Below are 19213 nucleotides of genomic sequence, written 5' to 3'. Positions count from 1 at the left end.
GAGGGGGGTGTGGGGACGGGGGTATCTGGGAGGCGCGAGGGGTCTGATATTAGGGAAAGGGGGGTGGGGGGGGGGGGAGGGTCCTACACACGTTCGAAAGTAGATCTGTTTATCTTTGCGGTTGATTTATAGCCGGGGGTATTTTAGAAGTCGTAAAACCTTTTTTTTTCTAGTTTTATGTTCATTTTATGACCATTAGAATATTATGGAAAAAAGAGATTTTAAGCGCCGGCGTTCGGCAGCTTTGTACCCTCGCGGAAAATCTCCCATGAAACTGGAGCGAAACATGTTCCGAAATTTTTAGGGAAAGACCTGCAACTGCAAGGTGTTTATTTTTGTAGTTGATTTATAGCCGGGGGACATTTTAGAAACCATAAAAGTGTTTTTTTCTTTTTTTCTAATTTTTATGTTCATTTTATGACCATTAGAATATTATGGAAAAAAGAGATTTTAAGCGCCGGCGTTCGGCAGCTTTGTACCCTCGCGGAAACTCTCCCATAAAACTGGAGCGAAACATGTTCCGAAATTTTTAGGGAAAGAACTGCAACTGCAAGGTGTTTATTTTTGTGGTTGATTTATAGCCGGGGGACATTTTAGAAACCATAAAAGTGTTTTTTTCTTTTTTTCTAATTTTTATGTTCATTTTATGACCATTAGAATATTATGGAAAGAAGAGATTTTAAGCGCCGGCGTTCGGCAGCTTTGCACCCTCGCGGAAAATCTCCCATAAAACTGGAGCAAAACATCTTCCGAAATTTTTAAGGAAAGAACTGCAACTGCAAGGTGTTTATCTTTGTGGTTGATTTATAGCCGGGGGACATTTTAGAAGCCACAAAAGTCGTGGGAAAGCAATAGAAATTTTTGGCCAACGCTGCGACGAACATGTCGGAACGTTTTTATAGATGCAAAAGCGTTGACGTTCGGTAGGATGTGTTAAGACAGCATTAGGCGAAATATAAGAAGAATGAGAGCCCCGTCAAACCATAGTACGATTTGAAAGGGCATAGAGCAAGCTGTGGAAAAAAAAAAAAAAAATTGAGTGGTTACTATCAGGCATTAGAATTGTTAGTGACAGTGAATAGTGAATAGTGAATAAATGGAAAATATTAATTTCGAAGCGATAATAGACGAGTCGTCAGACGAAGAGCATGCGTTGTCGGACGATAGTAATTATATTAGTGATTGCAGTAATACCGATTTTGACGACAACGTAGTTGAAAATGAACAACTCCGTGCGCAAAATCAACGTAAGATTTGCGCCATACACTTTTATTATTCAACGGGTGGTGCTCTAGCTCTCTGTGCTTCGTGTATGGACACCTTTCGAGATGACATCGGATTAATATACGAAATACGGAGACATAAAGTTACATCGCCCGATGAGGTGGATATGCGATGGTGCAGTAGCTGTCAAATTTTATTACATATAATAATGTCGCGTAATATGTGTTATGTTTGCACACCAAAATAGAGAGAGAAAAAATGGAAAACGTGCAGCAGAAAGAACGCGACTTGTTGGAGCGTTCCCACCAAGTCACCACATTGGGTGAATATTTTGGATGGCTGCAGCATTGCGAGGAGTTTATCGAAGAGCTTGAAGAACGCAGCCGTGTCAAGCGTCCACGACTCTCGATTGGAAATAGACAATCTTTGGTGACAAGAATTGCGCGACTCGAGGGTGCAAAAACTCGATTGCAGAGACAGTTTATACCCAGTGGTGGTGATTATAGTAGTGAAAATAACTCGGAGAGACTCATATGGCGAGAGATTGATACGGCGTTTGAGAGCCGCATCTTGACTGGTGCGGTTATAAATTATAATCACATCGAACCTCGTCAATTTTTGGAAGATGCGAGTGACATTGTGCTCGAGCACGTGCGAGACGTTATGCAAAAACATAACAGTGTGAAAGTGAATACAGTGTTTAACGGCGAGTTTGTGGCGGGCGATAAGCATGCCAATAAATCAATCAATACGAGAAACTGTGAACTCTTACATACATCCGATTTACGCGAGTGGTATGAGCGGCGAGTCGTCGAGCCAATCCTTGCATCGCTCGAAGAATTTCAGGAACGCGATAGCGGATGGGCATTATCGCGTATACTAAATTTGACTGTAAATATAAATAAATATAATCCTATGCGCGCCGGATGTTACGTGCAATTATCGCGAAAGATAATAATGAAACGCACAGTGGTTAACGTGCAATCTAAAGACAATGCATGTTTTGCGTGGGCGGTAGTGGCTGCTCTGTATCCAGCTGAAAGATGCGCACACCGACAATCATCGTACCCGCATTATACAACAGTACTAAATCTCCAAGATATTGAGTTTCCAGTCACTCTTAATCAAATTAAAAAATTTGAAATTTATAATGACATTTCAATCAACGTGTACAGTTTTGAAAATGAAAACATTGTCCCTATTCACCTTACGGAGCAAAAGAGAGACAAGCACGTCAACTTGCTCTACGTGCAAGATGCGCAAGATATCGGACATTTTGCATGGATCAAGAATCTATCTAGACTTGTTAGTATGCAACTCAGCAAACACAAGACTAAAAAATATATCTGCGATCGGTATGTATATTTAATAAAACTGTCTAAAAATATTTAAAACAAGGATATAAAAATTTTAACTTTTATTTTACAGATGCATGCACTATTTTCACTCGGTCGAGAAATTGCAATCACATACAGTAGACTGTGGAAAGATGAACGACTGCGCTATCCGATTACCGAGCGATAAGGATAAGTGGCTCGCATTTACCAACTACAACAGGAAGGAGCGACTACCTTTCGTCGTGTACGCCGACCTGGAGTGCGTTTTGGTGAAAAAAGAAGAAGAAAATTTTTATCAACATCACCAAGTATTTAGTATAGCTTATTATGTACATTGCTCGTACGATAATTCGTTATCCGCGTATCATTCTCGTCGCGAAGCCAATTGCGTTGCATGGTTCACCGACGAACTTAAAAATTTGGCGCAACATGTAGAAAATATTTTAACAACCAATGTCCCCATGGTAAATTTAACGCAAAATGAATGGAAAGAATTTCGAAGTGCGACTCAGTGTCATATATGTGAGAAACCATTCGTAGAAGATGATACGCGCGTACGCGATCATTGTCATTTGACCGGGCGGTACAGAGGTCCCGCGCATTCAAATTGCAATCTAAATTACAAAGAATCTTTTTGCATTCCAATAGTATTTCACAATTTATCTGGTTATGATTCTCACTTTATAATCGAGGAAATAGCCACAGCGTTCGAAGGGGGAATCGATTTACTTCCGATAACAAAAGAAAAATATATTTCATTTACAAAACATGTTAAAGGTACGAAAAACAAACCGGGAAATCACATTAAATTACGTTTCATAGATTCATATAAATTTCTCACAACAAGTCTCGACAAATTGGCGTCTTTTCTGAGCAAGGATAAACTCAAAATTTTACAATCGGAATATAAAAATTTATCCGCCGAAGATTTCAATTTATTAACAAGAAAAGGTGTCTTCCCGTACGAGTACATTGACTGCGTAGATAAATTGCAAGATGCGTGTTTACCATCACGAGAATCATTTTACAGTTCCTTGACAGGTAACACAGTATCTGAGAGCGATTACGCGCACGCTGAGATTGTGTGGAAGCGATTCTCCATTCGAACGCTAGGCGAATATAGCGATCTGTATTTAAAAATCGATGTTTTGTTATTAGCAGACATTTTTGAAAATTTCCGAGAGAGTTGTATCAAGAGTTATGGACTCGACTCCGCGTATTACTATACTCTTCCCGGTTACACGTGGGACGCCATGTTAAAGTATACGAAAATTATATTTGAATTACTCACAGACATTGACATGGTTATGTTTATCGAACGAGGTATACGCGGTGGTCTGAGTCAATGTTCCAACAGGTACGCGCGTGCTAATAACAAGTACATGCAGTCGTATGACTTATCAAAACCATCAACGTACTTGATGTATTTCGATGTTAATAATTTATACGGATGGGCAATGTGTCAACCATTGCCCTACGCCGATTTTCAGTGGGTCGATAATGTTTCCAATTTTGATGTATCATCGATCGCGCTCGATTCGTCTACAGGCTACATCCTCGAAGTCGATCTCGAGTATCCGCAGCATCTTCACGATTCGCACACTGACCTACCGTTTTGTCCGACACACGACAAACCACCCGGCAAGCGCGAGGGCAAGCTTCTCGCAACCGTATACGATAAGAAGCGTTACGTGATACACTACCGCAACCTGCAGCAATGTTCACGTCACGGTCTTCGTGTTACAAAAATTCATCGTATATTACAATTCACTCAATCTCCGTGGCTCCGTACTTATATAGAACTCAACACAAAATTTAGAACACTGGCAAAAAATGATTTTGAAAAAAATTTGTACAAACTAATGAATAATGCAGTGTTTGGCAAAACGATGGAAAATGTGCGCAATCGCGTAGATGTTAAACTTTTAACAAAATGGGACGGAAGGTACGGCGCAGAGACATTGATTGCAAAACCAAATTTTCATAGCAGAAGCATTTTTTCGGAAAATCTAATCGCTGTAGAATTACGTAAACTCGAGGTGAAATTCTACAAACCAATTTACGTAGGTATGTGTATTCTCGATATATCCAAGATATGTTTGTACGAATTTCACCACGATTATATGGTACCAATGTATCGGGAGAGATGCAAAGTCATGTACACTGATACGGATAGTCTTATATATCACATTGAGTGCGACGATGTGTACGAGAATATGAAACGCGACATCAGCAGATTTGATACGAGCGACTATGCGATAGACAATGCGTACGGTATACCGCTCGTGAATAAAAAGGTACCGGGTCTAATGAAGGATGAAAACAACGGTACCATAATGACTGAATTTGTCGGGCTTAGAGCAAAAATGTATGCGTTGCGCGTGGATGGTAAAAAGGATACGAAAAAGGTAAAAGGTGTCAAGAGTAACGTTGTTGCGAGAACGATAACGTTTAACGATTACACGCGGTGTTTGAACGAAGAGATTGAAATAACGCGTAGTCAATCGTGTATAAGATCAAAATTACACAAGGTATACACCATTCGCGAAACAAAAATTGCTCTAAGTCCGTACGACGACAAGCGGTATATCGTACCTACAACTATTGATACGTTACCGTGGGGACATTATAAGATATCTTTATAAAATATAATGTGTGTGTGTGTGTGTGTGTGTGTGTGTGTGTGATTTTTTTTTCTTGTATGTATATTTCATATTTTTTTTATATATTGTAATGACTATTGGAAAGGATCTATTAATAAAGATTTTGTATATTTCAAATATTTCATATATTTTTTATATTGAATACATTGTATTTCTTATAAAATTAAATTACATGATCCTTATGTACCCAAGAATTGTGCGAGCTATCAAATCCCAACCATTTCACGTAAACCTCGTCACCCCTCCTGCGCAGTACTTTCTCCACGAGATACACATCTGGATAATTCGCGCGATGCAACTCGTGCTCGTAAAATGCTCCAGCGATAGATTTTTTGCGATAATCCTCGAGTAGATATGTTACGGGATTAGTATGTTGCACTTTAACAATCTTAAACACCTCGGTTGTCCAATTTGGCGTGTAACCCTTTTCGAAAAGTTTTTTGTATTTGCTAACGCGTACTAGGTCACCTACTTTAAACTTTGCAGGAGCAGCAATTTTTATACTGTTGTATACAGTATTTAAAAGTCTATCAGCGATCGTGGGAGTAACATCGATAGGTCTCATATTGATAGTGCGATGTTTTCGCGCGTTATATTCTGCAACGAGTCGGGATAGCGCGTCAATCCACTTGTAAGTTCCGTTCAGCGTAAACATCTTCCACATGTCGTTCTTCAGCGTGCGATTGAATCGCTCGACGACAGACGCCTTCAATACCGAATATGTGGAATAGTGATTAATGTTATGTTTCCGTATAAGCCGTTGCACATCGGTATTGTAAAATTCCTTCCCGTTATCAGTTTGTATGTTTTTCGGGCATCTCTTGCTATCTCGAATTATTTTGGCGATTGCATCAGCCGTCTCCCTTCCACCTTTACTCTTGAGTGGTGCAGCCCATGCATACTTGCTCAACACATCGATGACGGTGAGTATGTAGTGGTAACCTTTGTTGAAACGAGAATACGGACGCATCTCGACGATGTCGGCTTGCCACAGATCATCGTATCCCCGCACTATGACGTGTCTTCGGGGAAAATTTTTTCTCGCTGGCGCATGCAGTTCGTTCACCAACTGTCGTCTCTCCAAACTATGTTGATTCTTTGCTTTGTCAGTTTTTCTCGATGTCCGTTTGTTGTTAACATTTTTTTCACTCATTTTCGTTTATCGCCTTTAATAGCCGTTCTTGACCTGTTCTTGACCTGTTCTTGACCTGTTCTGACCTGTTCTTGGCCTGTTCTGACCTGTTCTTGACCTGTTCTGACCTGTTTTTGACCTGTTCTGACCTGTTCTTGACCTGTTCTTGGCCTGTTCTGACCTGTTCTTGACCTGTTCTTCGATGCAAGGTCACGTAAGATTCGCCGTGTAGCGCAACCAGAGGCTGACACCGATGCCGTCAACAAACTGTACGTGGAGTCCTGCGTTAAAAGATTAATGAATCAACAGAAAGAATCAGACGAGAAGCTGATTTCGCTTGAGAAGGACGTGCGAGCAATACAGATTGTGCTAAACGAACTTCAACGCCCGGCTAACGCTAACTCAGAAACAGCTATCAAACCTAAATGAGCATCAGTGAACGGGTTAGGAGCGGCTATCAAACGGTTATCGAACAGCTACGAAGGATTATAGAACGGCTGCGAACAATTATCGAACAGCTACGAAGAATTATCGAACTGCTATCTAAACTACAATGAGTGGCAGTGGCAGTGGCAGTGAACGACCTAGCAGCAGCTGCAACAGCTTCGAACGAGGCTATCAGCATCTCAAGCAGGGCTGCGAACGAGGCTACGAACACGTTCTTAACGGCTACACTCAAGGTTACAAACAACTCAAGAACTCCTACGATCGATCAAAAGACGTCTGTGAACGAGGCTACGAACGGGTCAGAAGCGGCTACGAACGAGTCAAAAACGACTGTGAAAAAGGCTGCGAACGGGTCAAGAACGATTTTCGAATGGGTGAAGGACGGCGATGAACAGATCAAGAACAGGCCAAGAACAGGTCAAGAACAGGTCAAGAACAGGTCAGAACAGGTCAAGAACAGGTCAAGAACAGGCCAGAACAGGTCAAGAACAGGTCAAGAACAGGTCAAGAACAGGTCAGAACAGGCCAAGAACAGGCCAGAACAGGTCAAGAACAGGTCAAGAACAGGTCAAGAACAGGTCAGAACAGGCCAAGAACAGGCCAAGAACAGGTCAAGAACAGGTCAAGAACAGGTCAGAACAGGTCAAGAACAGGTCAAGAACAGGTCAAGAACAGGTCAGAACAGGCCAAGAACAGGTCAAGAACAGGTCAGAACAGGTCAAAAACAGGTCAGAACAGGTCAAGAACAGGTCAGAACAGGCCAAGAACAGGTCAGAACAGGTCAAGAACAGGTCAAGAACAGGTCAAGAACGGCTATTAAAGGCGATAAACGAAAATGAGTGAAAAAAATGTTAACAACAAACGGACATCGAGAAAAACTGACAAAGCAAAGAATCAACATAGTTTGGAGAGACGACAGTTGGTGAACGAACTGCATGCGCCAGCGAGAAAAAATTTTCCCCGAAGACACGTCATAGTGCGGGGATACGATGATCTGTGGCAAGCCGACATCGTCGAGATGCGTCCGTATTCTCGTTTCAACAAAGGTTACCACTACATACTCACCGTCATCGATGTGTTGAGCAAGTATGCATGGGCTGCACCACTCAAGAGTAAAGGTGGAAGGGAGACGGCTGATGCAATCGCCAAAATAATTCGAGATAGCAAGAGATGCCCGAAAAACATACAAACTGATAACGGGAAGGAATTTTACAATACCGATGTGCAACGGCTTATACGGAAACATAACATTAATCACTATTCCACATATTCGGTATTGAAGGCGTCTGTCGTCGAGCGATTCAATCGCACGCTGAAGAACGACATGTGGAAGATGTTTACGCTGAACGGAACTTACAAGTGGATTGACGCGCTATCCCGACTCGTTGCAGAATATAACGCGCGAAAACATCGCACTATCAATATGAGACCTATCGATGTTACTCCCACGATCGCTGATAGACTTTTAAATACTGTATACAACAGTATAAAAATTGCTGCTCCTGCAAAGTTTAAAGTAGGTGACCTAGTACGCGTTAGCAAATACAAAAAACTTTTCGAAAAGGGTTACACGCCAAATTGGACAACCGAGGTGTTTAAGATTGTTAAAGTGCAACATACTAATCCCGTAACATATCTACTCGAGGATTATCGCAAAAAATCTATCGCTGGAGCATTTTACGAGCACGAGTTGCATCGCGCGAATTATCCAGATGTGTATCTCGTGGAGAAAGTACTGCGCAGGAGGGGTGACGAGGTTTACGTGAAATGGTTGGGATTTGATAGCTCGCACAATTCTTGGGTACATAAGGATCATGTAATTTAATTTTATAAGAAATACAATGTATTCAATATAAAAAATATATGAAATATTTGAAATATACAAAATCTTTATTAATAGATCCTTTCCAATAGTCATTACAATATATAAAAAAAATATGAAATATACATACAAGAAAAAAAAATCACACACACACACACACACACACACACACACACATTATATTTTATAAAGATATCTTATAATGTCCCCACGGTAACGTATCAATAGTTGTAGGTACGATATACCGCTTGTCGTCGTACGGACTTAGAGCAATTTTTGTTTCGCGAATGGTGTATACCTTGTGTAATTTTGATCTTATACACGATTGACTACGCGTTATTTCAATCTCTTCGTTCAAACACCGCGTGTAATCGTTAAACGTTATCGTTCTCGCAACAACGTTACTCTTGACACCTTTTACCTTTTTCGTATCCTTTTTACCATCCACGCGCAACGCATACATTTTTGCTCTAAGCCCGACAAATTCAGTCATTATGGTACCGTTGTTTTCATCCTTCATTAGACCCGGTACCTTTTTATTCACGAGCGGTATACCGTACGCATTGTCTATCGCATAGTCGCTCGTATCAAATCTGCTGATGTCGCGTTTCATATTCTCGTACACATCGTCGCACTCAATGTGATATATAAGACTATCCGTATCAGTGTACATGACTTTGCATCTCTCCCGATACATTGGTACCATATAATCGTGGTGAAATTCGTACAAACATATCTTGGATATATCGAGAATACACATACCTACGTAAATTGGTTTGTAGAATTTCACCTCGAGTTTACGTAATTCTACAGCGATTAGATTTTCCGAAAAAATGCTTCTGCTATGAAAATTTGGTTTTGCAATCAATGTCTCTGCGCCGTACCTTCCGTCCCATTTTGTTAAAAGTTTAACATCTACGCGATTGCGCACATTTTCCATCGTTTTGCCAAACACTGCATTATTCATTAGTTTGTACAAATTTTTTTCAAAATCATTTTTTGCCAGTGTTCTAAATTTTGTGTTGAGTTCTATATAAGTACGGAGCCACGGAGATTGAGTGAATTGTAATATACGATGAATTTTTGTAACACGAAGACCGTGACGTGAACATTGCTGCAGGTTGCGGTAGTGTATCACGTAACGCTTCTTATCGTATACGGTTGCGAGAAGCTTGCCCTCGCGCTTGCCGGGTGGTTTGTCGTGTGTCGGACAAAACGGTAGGTCAGTGTGCGAATCGTGAAGATGCTGCGGATACTCGAGATCGACTTCGAGGATGTAGCCTGTAGACGAATCGAGCGCGATCGATGATACATCAAAATTGGAAACATTATCGACCCACTGAAAATCGGCGTAGGGCAATGGTTGACACATTGCCCATCCGTATAAATTATTAACATCGAAATACATCAAGTACGTTGATGGTTTTGATAAGTCATACGACTGCATGTACTTGTTATTAGCACGCGCGTACCTGTTGGAACATTGACTCAGACCACCGCGTATACCTCGTTCGATAAACATAACCATGTCAATGTCTGTGAGTAATTCAAATATAATTTTCGTATACTTTAACATGGCGTCCCACGTGTAACCGGGAAGAGTATAGTAATACGCGGAGTCGAGTCCATAACTCTTGATACAACTCTCTCGGAAATTTTCAAAAATGTCTGCTAATAACAAAACATCGATTTTTAAATACAGATCGCTATATTCGCCTAGCGTTCGAATGGAGAATCGCTTCCACACAATCTCAGCGTGCGCGTAATCGCTCTCAGATACTGTGTTACCTGTCAAGGAACTGTAAAATGATTCTCGTGATGGTAAACACGCATCTTGCAATTTATCTACGCAGTCAATGTACTCGTACGGGAAGACACCTTTTCTTGTTAATAAATTGAAATCTTCGGCGGATAAATTTTTATATTCCGATTGTAAAATTTTGAGTTTATCCTTGCTCAGAAAAGACGCCAATTTGTCGAGACTTGTTGTGAGAAATTTATATGAATCTATGAAACGTAATTTAATGTGATTTCCCGGTTTGTTTTTCGTACCTTTAACATGTTTTGTAAATGAAATATATTTTTCTTTTGTTATCGGAAGTAAATCGATTCCCCCTTCGAACGCTGTGGCTATTTCCTCGATTATAAAGTGAGAATCATAACCAGATAAATTGTGAAATACTATTGGAATGCAAAAAGATTCTTTGTAATTTAGATTGCAATTTGAATGCGCGGGACCTCTGTACCGCCCGGTCAAATGACAATGATCGCGTACGCGCGTATCATCTTCTACGAATGGTTTCTCACATATATGACACTGAGTCGCACTTCGAAATTCTTTCCATTCATTTTGCGTTAAATTTACCATGGGGACATTGGTTGTTAAAATATTTTCTACATGTTGCGCCAAATTTTTAAGTTCGTCGGTGAACCATGCAACGCAATTGGCTTCGCGACGAGAATGATACGCGGATAACGAATTATCGTACGAGCAATGTACATAATAAGCTATACTAAATACTTGGTGATGTTGATAAAAATTTTCTTCTTCTTTTTTCACCAAAACGCACTCCAGGTCGGCGTACACGACGAAAGGTAGTCGCTCCTTCCTGTTGTAGTTGGTAAATGCGAGCCACTTATCCTTATCGCTCGGTAATCGGATAGCGCAGTCGTTCATCTTTCCACAGTCTACTGTATGTGATTGCAATTTCTCGACCGAGTGAAAATAGTGCATGCATCTGTAAAATAAAAGTTAAAATTTTTATATCCTTGTTTTAAATATTTTTAGACAGTTTTATTAAATATACATACCGATCGCAGATATATTTTTTAGTCTTGTGTTTGCTGAGTTGCATACTAACAAGTCTAGATAGATTCTTGATCCATGCAAAATGTCCGATATCTTGCGCATCTTGCACGTAGAGCAAGTTGACGTGCTTGTCTCTCTTTTGCTCCGTAAGGTGAATAGGGACAATGTTTTCATTTTCAAAACTGTACACGTTGATTGAAATGTCATTATAAATTTCAAATTTTTTAATTTGATTAAGAGTGACTGGAAACTCAATATCTTGGAGATTTAGTACTGTTGTATAATGCGGGTACGATGATTGTCGGTGTGCGCATCTTTCAGCTGGATACAGAGCAGCCACTACCGCCCACGCAAAACATGCATTGTCTTTAGATTGCACGTTAACCACTGCGCGTTTCATTATTATCTTTCGCGATAATTGCACGTAACATCCGGCGCGCATAGGATTATATTTATTTATATTTACAGTCAAATTTAGTATACGCGATAATGCCCATCCGCTATCGCGTTCCTGAAATTCTTCGAGCGATGCAAGGATTGGCTCGACGACTCGCCGCTCATACCACTCGCGTAAATCGGATGTATGTAAGAGTTCACAGTTTCTCGTATTGATTGATTTATTGGCATGCTTATCGCCCGCCACAAACTCGCCGTTAAACACTGTATTCACTTTCACACTGTTATGTTTTTGCATAACGTCTCGCACGTGCTCGAGCACAATGTCACTCGCATCTTCCAAAAATTGACGAGGTTCGATGTGATTATAATTTATAACCGCACCAGTCAAGATGCGGCTCTCAAACGCCGTATCAATCTCTCGCCATATGAGTCTCTCCGAGTTATTTTCACTACTATAATCACCACCACTGGGTATAAACTGTCTCTGCAATCGAGTTTTTGCACCCTCGAGTCGCGCAATTCTTGTCACCAAAGATTGTCTATTTCCAATCGAGAGTCGTGGACGCTTGACACGGCTGCGTTCTTCAAGCTCTTCGATAAACTCCTCGCAATGCTGCAGCCATCCAAAATATTCACCCAATGTGGTGACTTGGTGGGAACGCTCCAACAAGTCGCGTTCTTTCTGCTGCACGTTTTCCATTTTTTCTCTCTCTATTTTGGTGTGCAAACATAACACATATTACGCGACATTATTATATGTAATAAAATTTGACAGCTACTGCACCATCGCATATCCACCTCATCGGGCGATGTAACTTTATGTCTCCGTATTTCGTATATTAATCCGATGTCATCTCGAAAGGTGTCCATACACGAAGCACAGAGAGCTAGAGCACCACCCGTTGAATAATAAAAGTGTATGGCGCAAATCTTACGTTGATTTTGCGCACGGAGTTGTTCATTTTCAACTACGTTGTCGTCAAAATCGGTATTACTGCAATCACTAATATAATTACTATCGTCCGACAACGCATGCTCTTCGTCTGACGACTCGTCTATTATCGCTTCGAAATTAATATTTTCCATTTATTCACTATTCACTATTCACTGTCACTAACAATTCTAATGCCTGATAGTAACCACTCAATTTTTTTTTTTTTCCACAGCTTCCTCTATGCCCTTTCAAATCGTACTATGGTTTGACGGGGCTCTCATTCTTCTTATATTTCGCCTAATGCTGTCTTAACACATCCTACCGAACGTCAACGCTTTTGCATCTATAAAAACGTTCCGACATGTTCGTCGCAGCGTTGGCCAAAAATTTCTATTGCTTTCCCACGACTTTTGTGGCTTCTAAAATGTCCCCCGGCTATAAATCAACCACAAAGATAAACACCTTGCAGTTGCAGTTCTTTCCTTAAAAATTTCGGAAGATGTTTTGCTCCAGTTTTATGGGAGATTTTCCGCGAGGGTGCAAAGCTGCCGAACGCCGGCGCTTAAAATCTCTTCTTTCCATAATATTCTAATGGTCATAAAATGAACATAAAAATTAGAAAAAAAGAAAAAAACACTTTTATGGTTTCTAAAATGTCCCCCGGCTATAAATCAACCACAAAAATAAACACCTTGCAGTTGCAGTTCTTTCCCTAAAAATTTCGGAACATGTTTCGCTCCAGTTTTATGGGAGAGTTTCCGCGAGGGTACAAAGCTGCCGAACGCCGGCGCTTAAAATCTCTTTTTTCCATAATATTCTAATGGTCATAAAATGAACATAAAAATTAGAAAAAAAGAAAAAAACACTTTTATGGTTTCTAAAATGTCCCCCGGCTATAAATCAACTACAAAAATAAACACCTTGCAGTTGCAGGTCTTTCCCTAAAAATTTCGGAACATGTTTCGCTCCAGTTTCATGGGAGATTTTCCGCGAGGGTACAAAGCTGCCGAACGCCGGCGCTTAAAATCTCTTTTTTCCATAATATTCTAATGGTCATAAAATGAACATAAAACTAGAAAAAAAAAGGTTTTACGACTTCTAAAATACCCCCGGCTATAAATCAACCGCAAAGATAAACAGATCTACTTTCGAACGTGTGTAGGACCCTCCCCCCCCCCCACCCCCCTTTCCCTAATATCAGACCCCTCGCGCCTCCCAGATACCCCCGTCCCCACACCCCCCTCAACGCCCCATGGCTTAGAATCCCCACTATAACACTACTAAGGTATTATTTTTTCTCATATTATAGCTTATATCCGCTCTATAAAAGAAGTAAATCAAAATGAATTGAAACAGGTTTCTGTAAAATAGAAAATTCAATATTTGGAGTAAGAGATTTATTTATATTTATTATTATTATTATTTATTGTTATATGTACAAAGATTTCAATTCTCTTTTACCGTTTCACATATTTATATGCATCAGAGTAAGACCAAAATTTAATAAATTTATTGATTAATGATTTAATGATTTTAAAAATCAATTAATTAGTTAATAACTGTATTAATATAATGTAAGGTATAATTAAAATTTTTGGTAAATCGGCGAGGTGTAACCTTCTGTGCACATTTACTAAATTTTTAATTTCCATGAAATTAATCATAGATATTAATTGATTAAGATTTTAAGTTTTCAATTAACAAAAAGAATCGAGTAAAAGAAGTATTATGTATAATTGCGATTAATTGAATTAATTAATAAATATTAACCAATTACTATCAATTAAAAAATAATCATCAATTATTAATCATCAATTGCAATTAAAACATGATTAAAGAATCGATATTAAAAATTTTGGAAAATTAACTCTTTGTTGTTGTTCATTTGTAGATCTTTTATTTGTTTAAAAGTGAGAAAAAGTTATCTTCTCAACATATATTTTTTTAGTCGAAAAGTATTATATGACAATTTTTTTTCTGTAATAGGGAAATAGATTTTCGCTTGATAAACATTTAGAAGAATCCGCCAAAATGCATTTAAGTCTCATGTGTAGTCTCGTAACGAAGCAGCAACATCAAATAACTAGTCTGAAGTCAGCGATCAGCAAATTATCATTGAACTACACTGGTACACTTATATGGAAAATTACGGATTATGCCACAAAGATGTCAGAAGCGAAAGCGAAAGAAGGAATGGAGCTTGTCAGTCCACCTTTTTATACTAGTCAATATGGATATAAATTACAAGTATGTGTGTAAAATATCATATATAAGTACAGTCAAAGCTCCTTATTTTGTCAACACTATTCATGATATTTTTAATAGTCGCGAAGTAAAAATTTTTACCCTTTTAATTCACGACCAGAAAATTTCGCATTTATGGTCAAAATTTCAAAATTCTATTCTATTATCTTTGTGAATTCTTCATAAAAATTGGCTCTCAGTATAAAGAGAAACGTGATTTTTAAACGAAATCCCATATTTGCGGAGCCTATCCCCTGCGAATGAGGAGCCTTAACTGTATATGGAATGTTATATAAACAATTATACAGAGTGAGGAAAAAATATGGAATCCCTGAAAAATCGTGAAAAATATAAATTTTACAGAAAAAATGTTTCAGACAAAAGTTGTTATGGATTCAAGAAGGATATAAGATGATTTCATTGATTTAACTTTGAATAGTCGCTTGAAGGTCACGTGAATGTCACTTTCAATTTCTTAAATGGAATATCCTAATTTTAATTGTATATTCTTGTAGCTTACTTCAAGAGCTTTCTAAAACATTATAATAAAACTTTTTTTGGTTAAGAATTTTCTGAGATGATTTAAAGTTTGTCGTGATACTTCTTAATATAAATATAAAATATGAAATAAATGAAAAGAAATGAATAGATCTTACCTTAGGTGACCGAATCCTTCCTCGATCTTGCCTTAGAGTCTTTTTCTGTAATACTTATATTTTTCGAGATTTTTCAGGGTTTCCATACTTTTTTCTTACCCTGTATATTCGATTTTCTGCGATTCAAAATTTCTTAAATGTACAAGATAGAGTTCTTAACCCAGATAGCACATGTTCGTTTTGTAAACGTTTTTTAAACGTATCCAATATTTTTTAACCGTCAAGCACCAATAAGAAACGTTTCAACAAAAACCTTTTTAAAATCATAGTTTAAGAAACGTATTTTTTACATTTCTATAAATAGAACAAAAATTAATTTTTTAATTCAAAATTATATATATATACATTATTAAAACTGTACTTATTAAGATGATCCCTAGATAGCACAGAAAACTAAAAGATGACGAAAAGATGTCTTTTTTAAGTTATTTTTCTAACAAGGCTAAAAGATGTCTAAAGAATATCCCATGTAGCACATGTTCGTTTTATAAACGTTTTCTAAACGTATCCAATATTTTTTAACCGTCAAGCACCAATAAGAAACGTTTCAACAGAAACATTTTTAAAATCATGGTTTAAGAAACGTATATTTTACGTTTCTATAAATAGAACAAAAATTAATGTTTTAATTCAAAATTATATATATACACATTATTAAGACTGTACTTATTAAGACGATCCCCAGATAGCACAGAAAACTAAAAGATGTCTAAAAGATGTCTTCTAAAAGTCATAATAAACGAATATGTGCTACTTGGGTAAATTTGTTTATTTTAATTTTTTTTTTATTAATTTTTTCTTAATGAATGTTTTTTGCGCGTTTATATTGTTTATAGCTGAGACTAGAAAATGCAAAGTGTATACCGAGTGTCAATTTACTAAAAGAATTTTTTGAACTTTTTATAGGCCTCAATTTTTTTAAACGGAAACGGGACCGGAGAAGGCAGCCACATCTCGATATATATAAAAATCTTGCCCGGAGAGTATGATGCGCTTTTACGATGGCCGTTCTCGCATAGCGTGTCGTTCACGATGTTCGATCAGACAGTCATCGCAGAGAAAGCCTGCAACATTGTGGAAAGCTTCATACCTGACCCGACGTGGAAGAATTTTCAACGGCCAAGTCGCGAACCAGATTCCCTCGGTTTCGGTTTTCCGAGGTTTGTGTCCCACGAGATGGTCAAGAAGCGACACTTCGTCAAAGATGATACTATGTTTATTCGAGTTAAAGTGGATCCTAGTAAAATCGTAGCGGTTTAAAAAATGCGTTAACTCTACTAAAACATTACGTTTATGATTACAGACTTTAATGTGATATTTCCGAGTGCTCGCCTGAGCAAGGCATACAGTACTTATGTTGCAATTTAAATTATGTAGCAATAATGCAAACTGAAACCCCCTCAATGAAAACACAATAACGGGAATGGTGCCACCCGTCTACATCAAGACAATTTTGTTTTGTTTGTTTCGACGTACTACTATAAATATTATTGATATAATTGTAGAATTAATAACTTATTGACACTGCCAAACACGATGCATCAAAACTGTATTTATACTTTATTCTTAATTTTTTCTTTCGTTCTTAAGGGTCGACAGGACCGACGAAAAAATTCCAGCATCATTATCACCAACATTGAAAAATGAATTCTTATTCAATGTGTTGGTGTATGTCCGTACACGCACAAACATTATTGCATTTCAAGAGAGACAAAGATGACATTATTATCTCTCATTGTCTCTCCTTAATAAGTGATGCTACCAAACGATTCGTTAACTATACCTTAGGTACAGATACCAATATTCGTAATTCTAACATTTAGCCCCGAGAAAATCATATTTCTTCGTGACTCTATTTTTAGTATATTCTTTACAAAAATGAGAAACTATAACGTACAGAACGGGATTTTGCATTTTGGCTCTTAAAAATTCATAATAAATAAAATATCAATTCAAGGGACATTTGACTCGCGGCAACTCGTGGTCGGCAGCATGTTTTCTAGAAATTTTATATCGACCTTTTTTCCAAAAAATCGCTCTATACGTGGATGAAACCGATTTTGCTGATTACGAATATCATAGTTTTATCGTGATCTTTTCTGTATTTTGGCCAAAATATGAGAATTACGAATCAATCTCCGCAAGAGGTCTTCACAGTGTCTTCTGTCGACCCTGTGTGGTGTATAATTTAAGAGAGTGTACTGAATATATTAACTCTCATTGTCAGACAGAGTGGTACATAACAAAACAAAATTTTCAAAATAAAAATTAATATTTTTGTACAATGCACACATAAAATATTTGTTTCCAGCTAAATGAAAAACGAAATGGAACAAAATTTATTTATTCGCACTTTTATAGGATATTTTTGATCCGCACTTAAATTTCGAAATAAATTTTAAAAATTGTTAAAAATATATTTAATCCTTAAAAATGTATTTAAATACACCATTTTATATAAATGGCCAATCTGCCATCAAATTACGTGCGCATAGATTTTACTCGGTTTCTGTCGCCAAGTTATGTCAGCAGAATCTTTCGATTCGTTCGATTTTTGCCACCAATTTGTTGACTGATTATATTAGCAAGCTTTTGTTGTACTTCTGTTGGCGTTCTGCTGACATCATATGATCAGAACCGGCATCCAATTTATAATCTTTCTGTCGACAAAATTTGTAGCAGATTTGTAGCAGACTAGAAACTGACTGATGTCCTATGGAGCATTGATGACTGTACTTTAATCATATAAAAGCGTTTATAACTCTGTATATAGTCATTATGAAAACTAGTGAAATTAAAAAAATCGCATTTAGTCGATAAAAAAGACGACTTTCCCTATGTATATTTTTATTAAAATGTAAGTGTGGCAGATCAAACTAAATATTTACTTGTTTCTATTGCATGAGTTTTATAAAACATTTTGAAGATACAGATCATAAATATTAATTCGGCGTTTGCAAACAAAAAGTTATCAATATTAGTTTTGTCATTACTGTATAACAACTTACGAATTATATTTGCTATTTCCCTAAATGATCTGTCATATTTATATTTATAAGATTATATCTTTTAAAATATCTGATCAGAATGAGAAAAAATTTTCATTTTTTCGAGTGGCCTTTAATCGTGACTGAAAGTCATTCTTAAGAAAAAAAAATTAAAGATTTGAGGAACATTGTGTACACTATAAGCTCAAAAGATGTAAATATAAGTTCGGAATGCCATACAATAATGGACAACGAATTAAAGTAATTGAGACAGATTGACCAATGTAAATATGCACTTTTTATATATAGCGATTAGTGATAATGAGAAATGTGATCGAAATATGTTAATAAACATATGTTACAACTTAAAAGTAAACGAGCTAATAAATTTGTTACATAATATTCATAATATGTTATTTTTTTGTATGTAAATCCAATATAGTATTTATATAGGGTGATTCATATAAAATGACTGATGTAAATATTTGCAAAAGTTAAGAATGTATACAAAAATTCTTTATATAAAAAATATTTAATATAGAATAGAACGTCATATAGA

The 19213-nt window shown here is 37.5% G+C and overlaps 4 protein-coding genes across 8 annotated transcripts in view; 2 read left to right on the top strand and 2 right to left on the bottom strand.

Annotated features, from left to right (window-relative positions):
- Traf4 (TNF receptor associated factor 4) overlaps positions 1–17311 on the top strand; it is a 37692-nt gene extending 20381 nt beyond the window's left edge. For all 5 annotated transcript variants that reach the window (XM_072905847.1, XM_072905846.1, XM_072905844.1 and 2 more), the window contains 2 exons: positions 14754–15014; positions 16574–17311. In XM_072905847.1, the coding sequence (XP_072761948.1) occupies positions 14754–15014; positions 16574–16927 (615 nt within the window). In that variant the 3' untranslated portion in view covers positions 16928–17311. The remainder of the gene's footprint in view (positions 1–14753; positions 15015–16573) is intronic.
- LOC140673167 (uncharacterized) lies at positions 76–2626 on the top strand. The gene has a single exon (XM_072905880.1). It carries the CDS (start codon positions 1483–1485, stop codon positions 2614–2616), a length of 1134 nt encoding a protein of 377 aa, XP_072761981.1. The 5' UTR covers positions 76–1482; the 3' UTR covers positions 2617–2626.
- LOC140673166 (uncharacterized) lies at positions 11400–13937 on the bottom strand. The gene has a single exon (XM_072905879.1). The coding sequence runs from the start codon at positions 12531–12533 to the stop codon at positions 11400–11402; it is 1134 nt and encodes a 377-aa protein (XP_072761980.1). The 5' UTR covers positions 12534–13937.
- Positions 17312–19148: 1837 nt separating the features above from the next.
- Psf2 (DNA replication complex GINS protein PSF2-like protein) overlaps positions 19149–19213 on the bottom strand; it is a 1885-nt gene continuing 1820 nt past the window's right edge. The window contains exon 4 of the mRNA XM_072905849.1: positions 19149–19213. This exon is cut by the window's right edge and continues 768 nt beyond it. The gene's annotated coding sequence lies outside the window, so the exon portion shown is untranslated.

The sequence above is a fragment of the Anoplolepis gracilipes genome, chromosome 14 (genome assembly GCF_047496725.1).
Source record: "Anoplolepis gracilipes chromosome 14, ASM4749672v1, whole genome shotgun sequence".
Classification (NCBI taxonomy): domain Eukaryota; kingdom Metazoa; phylum Arthropoda; class Insecta; order Hymenoptera; family Formicidae; genus Anoplolepis; species Anoplolepis gracilipes.
Note: the sequence above shows the minus strand (reverse complement) of the source record. Positions and strands in the feature narration are given on the sequence as shown.

Coding starts and splice junctions, on each gene's coding strand:
- LOC140673167 (XM_072905880.1), top strand. CDS start 1,483: ATGGAAAACGTGCAGCAGAAAGAACGCGACTTGTTGGAGCGTTCCCAC.
- LOC140673166 (XM_072905879.1), bottom strand. CDS start 12,533: ATGGAAAACGTGCAGCAGAAAGAACGCGACTTGTTGGAGCGTTCCCAC.